General features: G+C 39.0%; 1 protein-coding gene across 2 annotated transcripts in view; it reads right to left on the minus strand.

The window, feature by feature from the left end:
- The window catches only part of LOC146961261 (arf-GAP with SH3 domain, ANK repeat and PH domain-containing protein 2-like), a 36085-nt gene extending 24001 nt beyond the window's left edge, over nt 1-12084 (minus strand). For both annotated transcript variants that reach the window (XM_085770304.1, XM_085770305.1), the window contains exons 1-2: nt 11580-12084; nt 1789-1861 (exon numbers count right to left, since the gene is read on the minus strand). In XM_085770304.1, the coding sequence (XP_085626430.1) occupies nt 1789-1861; nt 11580-11708 (202 nt within the window). In that variant the 5' untranslated portion in view covers nt 11709-12084. The remainder of the gene's footprint in view (nt 1-1788; nt 1862-11579) is intronic.
- Nucleotides 12085-13817: the final 1733 nt, after the last annotated feature.

Genomic DNA, 13817 nt, shown 5'->3' on the forward strand with positions numbered 1-13817 from the left:
TGTATATTCACAGAGATGGTGCAGAATAGATCTCTGACATGTTTCAGTTTCTCAGCTTCACTTTCACTTTTCTACTTTCACAACCTGAGGCCGGTTGACCTCGGTCGGTTCCTCTTCACTGTCGCTGTCGGCTTCGCCACCACACACGCACTGGCATCATGGGAAATGATGACAGAGAGCAGAGAGGTCTCACTCTGCTGGATAAACTCACACTAAAACATAAAGTGCATTTAAAAACACATTTGTTGAGAAGCTCGGTTTTAAAAAAATCAGATTATTTGATTGTGACAAAGTCTGTATAATTAAATGTTAAAATCTAAGTTTAGACATTTAAAGTTTTAATCCAACAGAAGTTAAAAACGACTTGATTGATCTTTTCCATTATACAGCTTCACTCGACGCTGATGGTTTGATTGATCTTCTCTGACGTCAGATTTCCCTCGAATGAAACAAACAAAAGAAACCAATTTTTTACTTTGTTTTGTTTTGTTTTGTTTTGTTTTGTTGGACACATTTACTTTTTCTTTCTTCTCTCCTGCAACACGGGCGGGCGTCTCCCCCTCGGCATGCTGGGACAGGAGGTCGGTATGAGGGGAATGTCTGGGGGGGTGAGACTCCACCTGCCTGAACACAAGCTCACCAACGGCCACAGTGACGGTGAACACCTGAACGCACCACCAGCTGCTGCTCCTGACCAATGAGCTTCAATGACCTAGATTCTATAGCTGAACAACGATGAAATCAACTTGAAGCTTCTACTTCAGTTGAATTTTATTATTATTATTATTGATAAATATCTATTATCTGATTGGGAAGAGACTCAGCTGTAACGATTAGTTGATTAATCATAAAATTAGGCCCGAAAACCTTTTTATTCAGAAAGGCCTATGACTGGACTGTTAATTACTAATATGATTTTTAACCTTGTCTTTTTGTTTTTATTGAGTATGTTTTTTGTTTCCTTCACCTTGCCTTTAACTTTTTAACTTTGTAGCACTTTGAGATCTTGTTTGATGAAAAGTGCATTAGAAATTACATTTATTATTATTTATTATTATTAATCGATTAATCAACAAATTATTTTATTCACTTTTTTTTTTAAAGCATGACGGACAAAGGTTTTCAGGATCTGGGCTTTTTGAAAACACCAACTTTCCCCAATCTTCTGACATTTTATGGACAAAAAAACAAATAATCGATTAACTGAAAGAATAACTGGCAGATTAATTGATCGTGAAATTAAAGCTTTATTTTTTATCATCTGAAGTTGAACTGGCCCTGATAAGTTTTGAGATATTCAGGACATAAACCTAAGGTCTTGCCTTTAAAAACCTGTCAATAAAACATTTATTCTGAATATTTTCCAGTACAATTTCCCAGTGTTCCCTGAACGCCTCACGTGCAGACGATCAGTAGACACTGACACATCATCAGGGGAGGGTTAAGCCAACAACTGAGCACTGTGTAGTGTTTTTTATGGTGTGATTAAGATACTTACAGCTGTATTACATAATGTGCCACTATGGGGTAGCTACATTTGCCTCCATGGCTGTATAATTAGAGATTCATTGATCTAGTATCTACTGTATTTTACCGTAAACTGTCGGCAACATGAGTTGACTTCTCTGTCTGTTTATAAACACTTAGAAAAAAGTGTTGTGTCTATGTGTGTGTGTGTCTATGTGTGTGTGTGTGTATGTGTGTGAGAGAGCAGACAGGAAGTAATGCTCTGTGGTGAGAGGTGTGTTCTTGTATTTTTAGTCACACAGAGGTGAAACCGTCACTCACCCTGACCAGACGTGTTGATGGCCTTCACCGACTTCTTGATCTTGTGCAGAACCGATCGGTCCACGTCCAGAACCTGAGGAGGACCAACAGACTAGTCAGGACAACAGGAAGCTCTGCTCTGCACATACACACACACACACACACACACATCAGCAACAGAAACAACCTTTTCTTGTTTTCCTGTTTCTCAAGTTTTTAACTGAAGCTTTTGCAGGAGATTTCATTCAACTTCCTGCAACTCGTGGACTTGACTGAACATTTACTGTCTCTGTGGCTTTTTACTCTTCACTGAACTTTAGATGAAGTTCACCGACATATGAATGTACTTAAAACCACCCATCAAATCTTCCAAATTTGAAAGTAAAGGAAGATAAATGTGCAAAAACACTGTATGAGAAGATGACAGGTGACATCCAGGTAAGATAAGGTTGATGTTGATAGAGATTGGGACTGAACAGGAAACTAATCTGTGACAAAACTTCAATCCAAATGCAAAAACACGTTTGTCTCCTTCCAGTAAAATGTTGTGGAGCTGAAACGATCGACCAGACAAACTCTGTGTTTGGGTGAATTCGTGTTCCTGTTGTATATGCAAATCAGTTTGCTGAGCGTCGGCAGCTCCTGCTACTGATCAGCTGATTTCATGCAAATCAAACTGTTTGTTCAAAAGCAGCTGGACACACACACACACACACACCTTTGAGTCTGCAGGTGTGTGAGATAGTTTTCAAATGTGAGATGAAGAACTTACAGACATGTGACTGTGACTCAGCGTCCGAGGAGCCAATGGCGACCCTAAAACCTCCTCATTGGCTCCTGAAAGTCCTGAAAGTGTCCATCAAAGCTCCACAAGATACCTGGAGAATCTCTAAAACCTTTCAAACACTGTTCAATAACCACTGAAAACCAACCAAGGGACCTTGAAACCACCAGACTGACCATTAAAGTCTCGAAACCACCTGGAGTTACTTTGAGAAACTTCCCGAAATCCTCCAAAAGCTCCTTTAAAACCTCCTTAGAGAAACTCAAAAGCAATGCAAACCCTAAAATACCGATTGATTGATTGATTGACTGACTGATTGATAGATAATCAAAAATTTCACAGGAAATCCCATAAACATCCTAAAACCCTCAACCTTCAACAGATTCAAATCCTGAAGGAACCTTAAAGAGGTGAAAAACCTTTGAAAAAACCCTCTTACCCCTGAAAGGACCTTAAAAGAAACCCTCAAACAAAGTGAAACCTTGAGATGTGAGCGCGACGGCGAATCTGCTTTTCTGAAACCGTCTTCAAATATAAAAACAGGTTCCTGCACTAAAGCAGAGGCGGCTGCCACTGGCTTTTATAGATGTGTAATAATGTGCGTGCACTGTGTGAGTTTCTGTAGATGTTTTTTTTTTCGTCTTGCATATAGAAAGCCTCAGCTGAAAAGGATTGTTTGAATATTTATGTTTAGCTTTGACCTAACCACTGAGCAGGTTGAGTTCAGGTCACAGGTTTTGTAACAGACAAGTGGCGACCTACAGGAACTTTCTGAAAACTCATTAACCCTCTATGGTAGCCTACCATGTTGCCCTCAGGCAACATACCACTTTTTGTCCTGTCACATCTCCACAATTCATCCCATTTAATGCTGTAATACTTTAAAAAAGAGAGGAGACCTTAGAGAACCAATAACAATGCTTTAATTTATCACATGACTTTCAAGAAGCCACTGAAACCCTTTTTTGCAGACTTTTTCAAGGGAAACAGGTTTGCCATTTTGCTCCACTAAAACGGTCTGAAAACATAACTTCCTGGCCCTTTTTCATCTAGAAAAAAATATATTTACACTAATAGATTAGTAAAGTTTAATTTTTAATAGTTCCATGCAATTTATTTACTTATTAAATAATGGAAACTTGTTAAAATGCACCTGTTGCCCGAAAGCAACAACGTACCATTATAGAAAATTGCAATGTTGCCTTGAGGCAACAGTGGACCATTATGGAATCAAAATTGCATTATGAGACTATGGTAGTGTGTGTTTAGGTGTAAATATAATGTTCAAAAACATATAATTTATCATAATTTAGTTTTTTATCCTTAATAAATTTTATTTTGAATGCAGTAAAGTAAACATCAGGCTATTATGATGAGGAAGATGAGAATGAGAATGTGGATGAGGATGAGGCCAGTGAAGGTGAAAGTCTACAGAGACTGGTGTTTCTAATACAGTAGATAATGAACCGTAATGGTACAATGTTGCCTACAAGCAACAAACCCCAAAAACTTCCAAAAATAAATAATTTTTAAAAAATTCTTTAGATTATGTTTATTTAGTCTATTTTGAGACATAAAAACACTCCAAACATTTTTTTCCCCACTGGCATCATAGTGCGTACCATAGAGGGTTAAAAAACAACCCACAAAATCTAATATCAGATCCTTTCACACCAGTTTAAACACTGACTTGTTTTGACTGTTTCATCCAGTCATGTGCCTCGTTAAAGTCCACTGGAAATAGTTCACTGATGATGTCATTAGCCAATCAGATTTAAGCTTCATGCAAGATCACATCACTGCAGACTCAGCACAAGTTCATCAACTTGTTGTCGGACATGATGACCCTGACAATGGATACGGTACGATACAGAACGGATTGGTAACCAAAGAAACAGGAACATCTCAGCTGAACTTCCTGGAAACTGGACAGCTGATACACAGTATATGTCAGTACTGTATATGTCAGTAAATATTAGTATATGTCAGTTTATATTCATTAATTTAATCTATATAGCGCTTTTCAATAACCCAAAGACGCTTACAAAGACACAAAAGAAACAGGGTAGAGATATACAGGGGGAGACGAGGGAGAGACAGTACACAGTGACAGTATATGTCAGTATATATCAGAATGTGTCAGTATATATTAGTATATGTCAGTATATATCAGAATGTGTCATTATATGTCAGTTTATATCACTATATGATCAGTATTATACTGATATATACTGACATATTCTGATATACAGCGGGGAAAATAAGTATTGAACACGTCAACATTTTTCTCAGAAAATATATTTCTAATAGAGCTATTGACATGAAATGTTCACCAGATGTCGGCATCAACCCAAGTAATGCACACATACAAAGAAATCCGAACATTAATGTCCATAAATTAAGTAATGTGGAATAAAGTGAAATGACACAGGGAATAAGTATTGAACACATGAAGAAAAGGAGGGGCAAAAAGGTATGGAAAGCCAAGAAAGCAGCTGAAGTTTGTCAGTAGTTAGAATGTAATCCTGTCTCCTATCAGTGCAAAGTAATATCTGCTGGTTTAGTCCTGATTGATGCCTTTTAAAAAGGTTTCTCACCACCAAGGTGTCAGACAATAAGTATTGCATGATGGGTAATAGCAAAGAGCCGTCTAAGAGCTGTCTAAAGACCTACGCAACCAAAGATTTCAGACAGAAGAGTCAAAACAATAATCAGAAGGGTTCCCTAACAGTCCAGGACCACTGGTGGAGAGCTTCAGACAGACCTGGAATCAGCAGGTACAGTTGTTTCAAAGAAAACAATAAGTAATGCACTCAACCGCCATGGCCTCCATGTCTTGCATGGTGTGCGTGCATGGAGGCCATGGCGGTTGAGTGCATTACTTATTGTTTTCTCTGAAACAACTGTACCTGCTGATTCCAGATCTTGATGCCAACACATAACTTAATTTATGGACATTAATGTTCGGATTTCTTTGTATGTGTGCATTACTTGGGTTGATGCCGACATCTGGTGAAAATTTCATGTCAATAGCTCTATTAGAAATATATTTTCTGAGAAAAATGTTGACGTGTTCAATACTTATTTTCCCCGCTGTATACTAATATACGTATACTGACAGTATATATTAGTATATGTCAGTATATATCAGTTAATATCAGTATGTCAGTATATATTAGTATATGTCAGTATATGTCAGTATATATCAGTAAATATTAGTATATATCAGTATACTAGTCTGTATGTGTCAGTATATGTCAGTATATCACAGCAGCCGTCAGCTGTTTGAGCAGCTTCAGCTCAGTGACTCAGTGTCTGGAGCTTAGTTACTGTTTGACTGTGAACACTGACAAACTGATCCTGGTCAAGCTTCGTAGTAAAAACCCGTCCAGCAGGTTTTCAGAGTCAACATTATGTTGAGTCTCTGCAGGTTTAGGTTTGTAGCAGGCGGCCAGGTGCAGAGCAGACAGCTGGTTATTGATGTTTGATTATTGATTGGACGGCTCCACATCACAGTCAGCAGGTGGAGCTGAACCTCATGGAGAAGATCCAGACACCTGAAAACACTTGAGTCATAATAACTCAGGCAAATCTGAACTCACAGACATGAAACACATATTTTTAGATTCAAGGTGACCTAAACAATCCCTCGCTTTCATTATACTACCAGCATCATAAGTTAGCATTCAAAAGGACAAAAGGAAGATGCTCCCCTCAGGGTGGCGCTATAGAGTACCTCTGGCAAAGAAAATGGTCCATAAGGGCTCCTTCATTCCCAACGGCATCGACATAATTAATAAATCAAGTTAATGAGGAACCTCGGTGTGATAGGTTGTCTGTGTACATGATCGTACTAATATGTTTGGTTGATATAATCCTTGTTTTGTAATCATTTGTTTTGTGTAATCCTTGTTTACAAGTCTGTGTCTGTATGTAATTGGGCGAGACCAAAGAAACATTTCCTGCCTTGGCTGGCTTGACAATAAAGTTTTTTCTATTTTTTTTTATTTCAAATAACTGCAGGACTTGGCTGACAGTCATCAAGTTTTTTAAGTTTCTTTGAGTTGTCATCGCGACCTCCTCGGGGACACCGCAAACAGGAACTGATCAAAGCTGATTCAGCAGCTTTTAATGAAGACAGTTTGCCTGAGTGTGAATAAGTACAGTCTGAAAACACACGGTTACTGACCCCACGGCTGAAAGGTTTTGTTCAAATACTAAAGATATTTTGGAAGACAGCGGGGGTGCCCTCTCTTCCAGAGTGGGCTGTGGAGATGGCACGAGTTGCAACATTTGAAAAAATGTCATATACTGTAAACAACTGGGTAGATTGGATCTATATGAAGCAAAGTGGAGCAAATACGTAACATTTTTAAAGGGTTCCTGAAAGGGGTTATATGGTGGAGAGATGCAAGAATAGTGCTTCTTACTAGTTTGCATTTTATTCAGCTATTATTGCTTTTATTTTTTCATTTGTTTACCAATTATCTCTTTAATGTAGTGATTACTTTGTGTTGTATTGACCTAGTTTGGAGTCATTTTCTGTGTCTAATTTTGTTATAGCTATTTTGTGCACAGTGGTTGATGTTGGTAACCAAAAAGGGTTTAGCATGGCTGGTGGTGGCTTGGGAAGGGTTTGTTTGTTGGGGGATGGGGGTCACTGTTACTATTGTATTGTTGAAATAATGAAAATAAAAATATTAATCACAAAAAAATCCTAAAGATATTTAGTTTAGGGGGGAAAATCTCTCCAGAAACAACAAGAGAGTGATAGAAACTGAAGCAGATCCAGAGGGAAGGCCGGTCGAGCTGATGCAGAAACCCACTGAGATCCATCCCAAAAGTCCTAACATCCATTTACACTCTAGAAGAGCAGCTGGTCTAATTTCTGCCAGATCAATAAGTAACAAAAGCTGCCTACTTGACAGGTGCATTTAAGTAAATTGCTTCAAGAACTGTACAAAGGTTTATTGAAGCAACAGGGAAAAAGTGAAATGGGAAAAATAATGTAATATTGAGTTGTTTGGGAGTGATTGGCAGTCCATATTTAAGACCCAACATACATCTACAAGCTCTAAAAAATGGAGGGAGTTTGGTTGGAAAACACATTTTTTATTACACCAAAAATAAACAAATAGTCCAACAACAATATTGTTGGAGAAATTGTCGGCAACTGAATGCCAACCATTCTCATATATTTTGGTCATGTATGTACACTCCTTTTGGGAGGGGGTTTTAAGAGCCATGGGTGAAATTTTTGGATATAATATTCCCGATGATCCCCAGTATACTATATACAGTATATCTAGGACTGATACCAGACGATGTAATAGGTAAAGAAGACATATACCTGTTCAAGATCTGGACATTGTAGAAGAAATTTGGTCAATGGAACAAATGACCTACAGTCTACGAATCAAAACAGAGCTGTATGCTGTAAAATGGACAAAATGGCACCTTAATGTGACAAAGTAGTGTTAATTCCCATTGTGTTTTTGTATGTTTGTATCTGTTTTTATTGATTGAACTACTTGATACTTAACCGAACTTAACTTGGACTACTTAATGATCAAACTGAGTGTTTTACTTTGCCTTTATCACTGCTCTGAGATCAGCTGGGTTTCCAGGTCAAACTCTGGTTCTTAGAGTTTCTTTCTTCCTTTGGACCGGAGCCAGGCGGATAGCGGTGGGAGCCATGTTCCCACAAACAAACAGCAATTGTTCATTCATACGTACGTTTGATTGTCTGAATAAAGCTTTATAATGCTTTGTCTGGCTTTTTAAAACAAACAGTAGCTCCAACCTAAACACAAAGGGAGGGTGTTGAAAAGTTAACTGGTTTTCACATTGTGGTCGCTCTCTCTCTTTTTCCAACCAGCATGTAAACAAGAAATCTGGTTTGTGTAATATAATCAGAGCAGAGGATTACAGACTCCAGGTGCATCTGTCCTGGAGAAACACCGGTACACGTGAGCACCAGCAGGACAAAGACTGAGTCAGAGCACAGAGCGATGAGTCACCAGGTCGTGATGCAGGACTTTGTGTTATTTACTATCACAACAATAATGAGTCTGAAAATGTTTGAAGAAGAAAAGAAGAACCAGTCTTTCTTTCATGGCCAGGCTGCTCATCTGTTCGCTCTAATTATACAGATGTGAGAAGATGAGGTGATGAGCGGCTTTGACTCGGCTCACACGGTGTTCGACTTCACACAGACGAGTCGAGACAAGACTGAAGCTCCGACCAGAGGAGGAGGAGGAGGAGGAGGAGAGGAGGCAGAGATGAAATCAGAGGAAAACACGGTAAAGAGCTTAGAGAGAGAGAGAGAGAGAGAATGGGGGGGGTAGGTTCTTGTTGGGACGAGATCAGACGGGTGAGGCTGTGTCATTGCCCCTGGCTACTCTGGGCGGGAACGTCCCAGCATGCAACAGGAGGAAGACACAATTAACAGTTAGGCGGTCCTGACTTGTGATTTCTAGTGTAGTATTTATATCTTATTTAAGTTTATCTGGGATGTGATGTTATTTATAATAAACTTGCTGGAACCAGGGTTTTCACGATTTCCTAAAGATTTTTTTTTTAAAGGGATAGTTCAACATTTTGACAAATTGGCCCATTGCCATAATTCCCTATAGTCATAGCAGTAGGTTCGTTACCTTTAATTGTCAGTGCAAACTATTTTTAGAACGGTGGAGCAGAGCCGCGAGCTGCTCAGAGCTACGCTACGGAGGCTCATGGGATTTCTTGGTTTCCCTCATCATCAAACTCATCAAATACACAATCCAACAACTCCAAAACACTCGTTACGTTGTTTTAGAGGTAAATTCATGCAAAACCGCTGATGCACGTTCCCGTCGGGGGCAGTTTTTCAGCAAGTAGTCTCTGCATTTATTTATCTCTAAAACAACTCTGTCTCATAACGTTCTGTTATTATCTCATAGCGTGGTGAATGTGCAGGTCACAACTTGTCCACCAGAGCGTTTTGGAGTTGTTAGATTGTGTATTTGATGAGGTTGATGAGGAAACCGAGAAATCCCATGAGCCTCCGTAGCGTAGCTCTGAGCAGCTCGCAGCGAACCTACTGCTATGACTATTAGAGATTATGGCAATGGGCCAATTTGCCAAAATGTTGAACTATCCCTTTAAACATGGCCCCTCAAGAGCCTCAGGAAAATAACACTCTACGTGGCCTTTAAAACCTCCCCAGGATCTCTAGAAGCCTTGAACGTGTCTTAAAACACCTGGAAACCTCGCAGGGATCCTGGAGCCACATCAAAGACCCCCAGAGGGAACCACAGGAAACCCCCTTTAGCCGACAACCTGAGAGAAAACAGGTCACTCTCTAACTCCTCAACCCTCTGGTAACTGACCTCGGCTGTCAAGGTAACCATAATAAACACACTCCTGTATCAACATACCATTGGCTTTATCAGGTTCAGGCACTGAAAGCTCTTGGAAAACGAAATTCTGCTAAAACAATCAGCCCTACATCCTCAGAATATCTGACTCAGTGACACATCTATCCTCCCCAACCTCCTTCTTACTGTATATTATGGACTATGTCACTCTTTATACTTCGCCGCTGCCCTTCTCCCCTCAGCTCCTGTCATAAGAAGCTGTTACATTACAACTCAGAAATAAGATTTTCCAATTTTTATGTTGGCTATGTCATCAGAAATGACCCCCTGAAGTTGTCATTTGAACTTGGAAACTCTGAGGAACTTCACTATCCCTGGGGACACGATCCAAGATGGCTGCTCTGTGCATCAACGGTGAATAAATGCTATATATTCCACTGGAGATTGGTCTTTAGAGCAGAATATCTGACTCATTGTTTATCCATGTTTAACCACCTTCTTATATGGACTTTGTCGCTCTTTATACTTTGTCACCAGCCTTCTCCCCTGGCTCCTGTCATAAGGATCTGTTACAGATCCAGTCCAGACAGATCTGTTAACTTGGATTTTAATGTTGGCTATATCATCAAAAACGACCCCTGAAGTTGTCATTTAAAGTCAGAAACTCTGAGGAACTTTACTAACCCCAAGCTCACAATCCAAGATGGCCGCTCTGTGCATCAACAGTGGATAAATGCTGTATATTACACTGGTGATTGGTCTTACCAACAGAACTGCTGCTGTTTTCATATCGGTTTGTGTTTGCTTACATGCCAACAACAATAACAGCCAATAAAACGATTCCTTTTCCAACTTTTTACCAACTCCCATTTGGAATGGGGTCAAATTGGAAGTGATGTTATAATTCCCAGCTCCTAGCCTACTTCCAGGGTAATAATTACTACTACAGCCATTAGACACATGTCCACTCCTGACAAAACGTAACAAGAGCATTTGGTTTCGAGTGTAATAAGAGCATTCATATAATACACCCATGGTCGTTATCAACCAAAGAAAACGACCTATGAGTTCGTTTTCCTCTCAGCATGAAGTGAGCCACCACTGATTCACACTTCAGCTCTTTAACCACTGACCTTTGACCCTTTAACAGGAGGTTCCTCATATCAGTTCTGTTAACACACACACATAGTGATGCTTAATCATGGTTATGTTGCAAAACAAAAGAGGCAGCTCGAGCTGTGTCAAGTCTTACGACACGTTGGGCCACACAGGACACTCCGCTGCTTTAAAAGTGCATGAGGAAGTGTATTTCTCTGTTCCTCTTTTCACTGAAAAAACCCACTTTTTTCACTATTTTACTGCCAGGAAATTAAGAGAGGAGGCACTGGCTGGCACACACATACACTTCTCTTCTTCATCTGAACATTTATACCCAAGGCTCTGAAACCATTTTCTCAAAATGTGCAGCGTTTTTTACACCCAGAAATAAACTTTTCTCATCAAACCTGCACAGGAGAGGAAATGAAGAAAAAATAATGAATTGATTTTCTAAGGTTTCATTTCTTCTTCCATTGCTTTAAATTGAATACCACATTTTTCACACTTCACTTGTTATAATATGCAGCTTTAAACATGCCAGGTTTCCTCCTGTGTGTGTACTGTTGTCTTACCTCCTCCAGAGCTGCCACTGCGTTCCTGCAGTGGGACATCCGGGTGGTGAAGCTGGAGGTGGTTGGAGCTTTGTAGTCCTCATTTGTCTCTGAAATAAACTCAGTCACACTGATATTCTTCTCCGGCATGGTGAGCTCCGGACCACACGAGCCGTCCTACAACAGAAAAACACTCCACTCCACAATCCCCGCCGGAACAAACAGAGTCAGCAGCCAGCAGCCTCAGGTAGAGCAGCAGCAGCCACACCTGGACTCGCACTAAACTGATCCAAACTGTCAGAAACTGCCACCAAAGATCCTCTCCTGGCTCCTGGACGCGCTCCTCCTCATCGCGTAAAGTCACACTCTGAATCCACTCCGGTTCCGAGCTTTAATTCCCATGTCCTGGTCCGCGGTGCCAAGGCTGAAGCTGAGGCTGAGGTTGAGGTTGAGGCCCCGGAGCAGAGCGCGGATCTTCCCGTCACATTCCTCCGTCCTCCTCCCGCCTCGGACGGACACCTGAGGAAACTGTAACCCGGTGGGCGGAGACTCGGAGAGGTGGAGCTCTCACTCCGCTGCTGGTTGCGGAGACCAAAAATCACACAGTAATGACCGTAAAAGTGCGGAAGTTTCTTTTTCCTGCAAGTCACTGAAGAGGAAACATATGGCACAAATAGAATATGTGCAAAGTTATTTTTATTCTGATCTGTGCAACATATTCTTACTTTATTTTATACATATTTCATATTTCATGTTTTTTTTTTGTTTGTTTGTTTGTTTTGTTTTTACCAGTAGAGGCACATGTCCTGTCATATAGTTCCATTTTTATTTGTATACTATAAGGAAAGGATTATGTATGACTTATATTTTATCATGATTTATTTTTATCTTTATCTAAATTTACATTATAGCAACTGCAATGTTACCTAATTTTCCTCTAGGGGTCAATATGGCACAAATATGGCACAAATAGAATATGTGCAAAGTTATTTTTATTCTGATCTGTGCAACATATTGTTACTTTATCTTATACATTTTTCATATTTCATGTTTTTTTTTTTTTTACCAGTAGAGGCACATGTCCTGTCATATAGTTCCATTTTTATTTGTATACTATAAGGAAAGGATTATGTATGACTTATATTTTATCATGATTTATTTTTATCTTTATCTAAATTTACATTATAGCAACTGCAATGTTACCTAATTTTCCTCTAGGGGTCAATATGGCACAAATATGGCACAAATAGAATATGTGCAAAGTTATTTTTATTCTGATCGGTGCAACATATTGTTACTTTATTTTATACATATTTCATATTTCATGTTTTTTTTTTGTTTTTGTTTTTACCAGTAGAGGCACATGTCCTGTCACATAGTTCCATTTTTATTTGTATACTATAAGGAAAGGATTATGTATGACTTATATTTTATCATGATTTATTTTTATCTTTATCTAAATTTACATTATAGCAACTGCAATGTTACCTAATTTTCCTCTAGGGGTCAATATGGCATAAATATGGCACAAATAGAATATGTGCAAAGTTATTTTTATTCTGATCTGTGCAACATATTGTTACTTTATCTTATACAATACATATTTCATATTTCATTTTTTTTTTTTTTTACCAGTAGAGGCACATGTCCTGTCATATATTTCCATTTTTATTTGTATATTATAGTAACTGCAATGTTACCTAATTTTCCTCTAGGGGTCAATAAAGTATGAATGTGTAAAATATGAAGGACTGTTGTCTATTAAACTATTCCCACCAGAAGCAAGTGCACAATAAAATATACAGCTCTGGGCATATTCCCCTTTGATACTTTTAGTAAAAAAAAAATTTTACAATATTTTTCTTGTGTGTGTCTCTGACCTCAGTTAGGGAAATGTGCTGTCAAAAAAAGCCACATATTCACATATTAAAAATTCAAAACGTTTATTCTTTATTAATGAAATCAAAGAGAACGGCTTTTATTTTAAAAACATAAATTACTTGTTATTGGCACATTTTCAGAGCAGCACTGCTCATATCAATACCATCTGTTTGTCGCTGTCACCACCTACTGGCAACAGCTGAGTAACAGTGTTAGTGTTCACAGCAGTGCATGTTCTTCACACAGTACACATTATATATGACAGAAACAGTTACAAGTTGTGCCATGATGTTCACACCGTCAATCTCTCTCCAGACCCAAACTGAGGATACAGAAGTTCATACATACATATTGTTGAGCACCTCTAAAAATCCTCTA

The sequence above is a fragment of the Trachurus japonicus genome, chromosome 24, assembly GCF_045865225.1.
Source record: "Trachurus japonicus isolate A0001 chromosome 24, Traja_1.0".
NCBI lineage: Eukaryota > Metazoa > Chordata > Actinopteri > Carangiformes > Carangidae > Trachurus > Trachurus japonicus.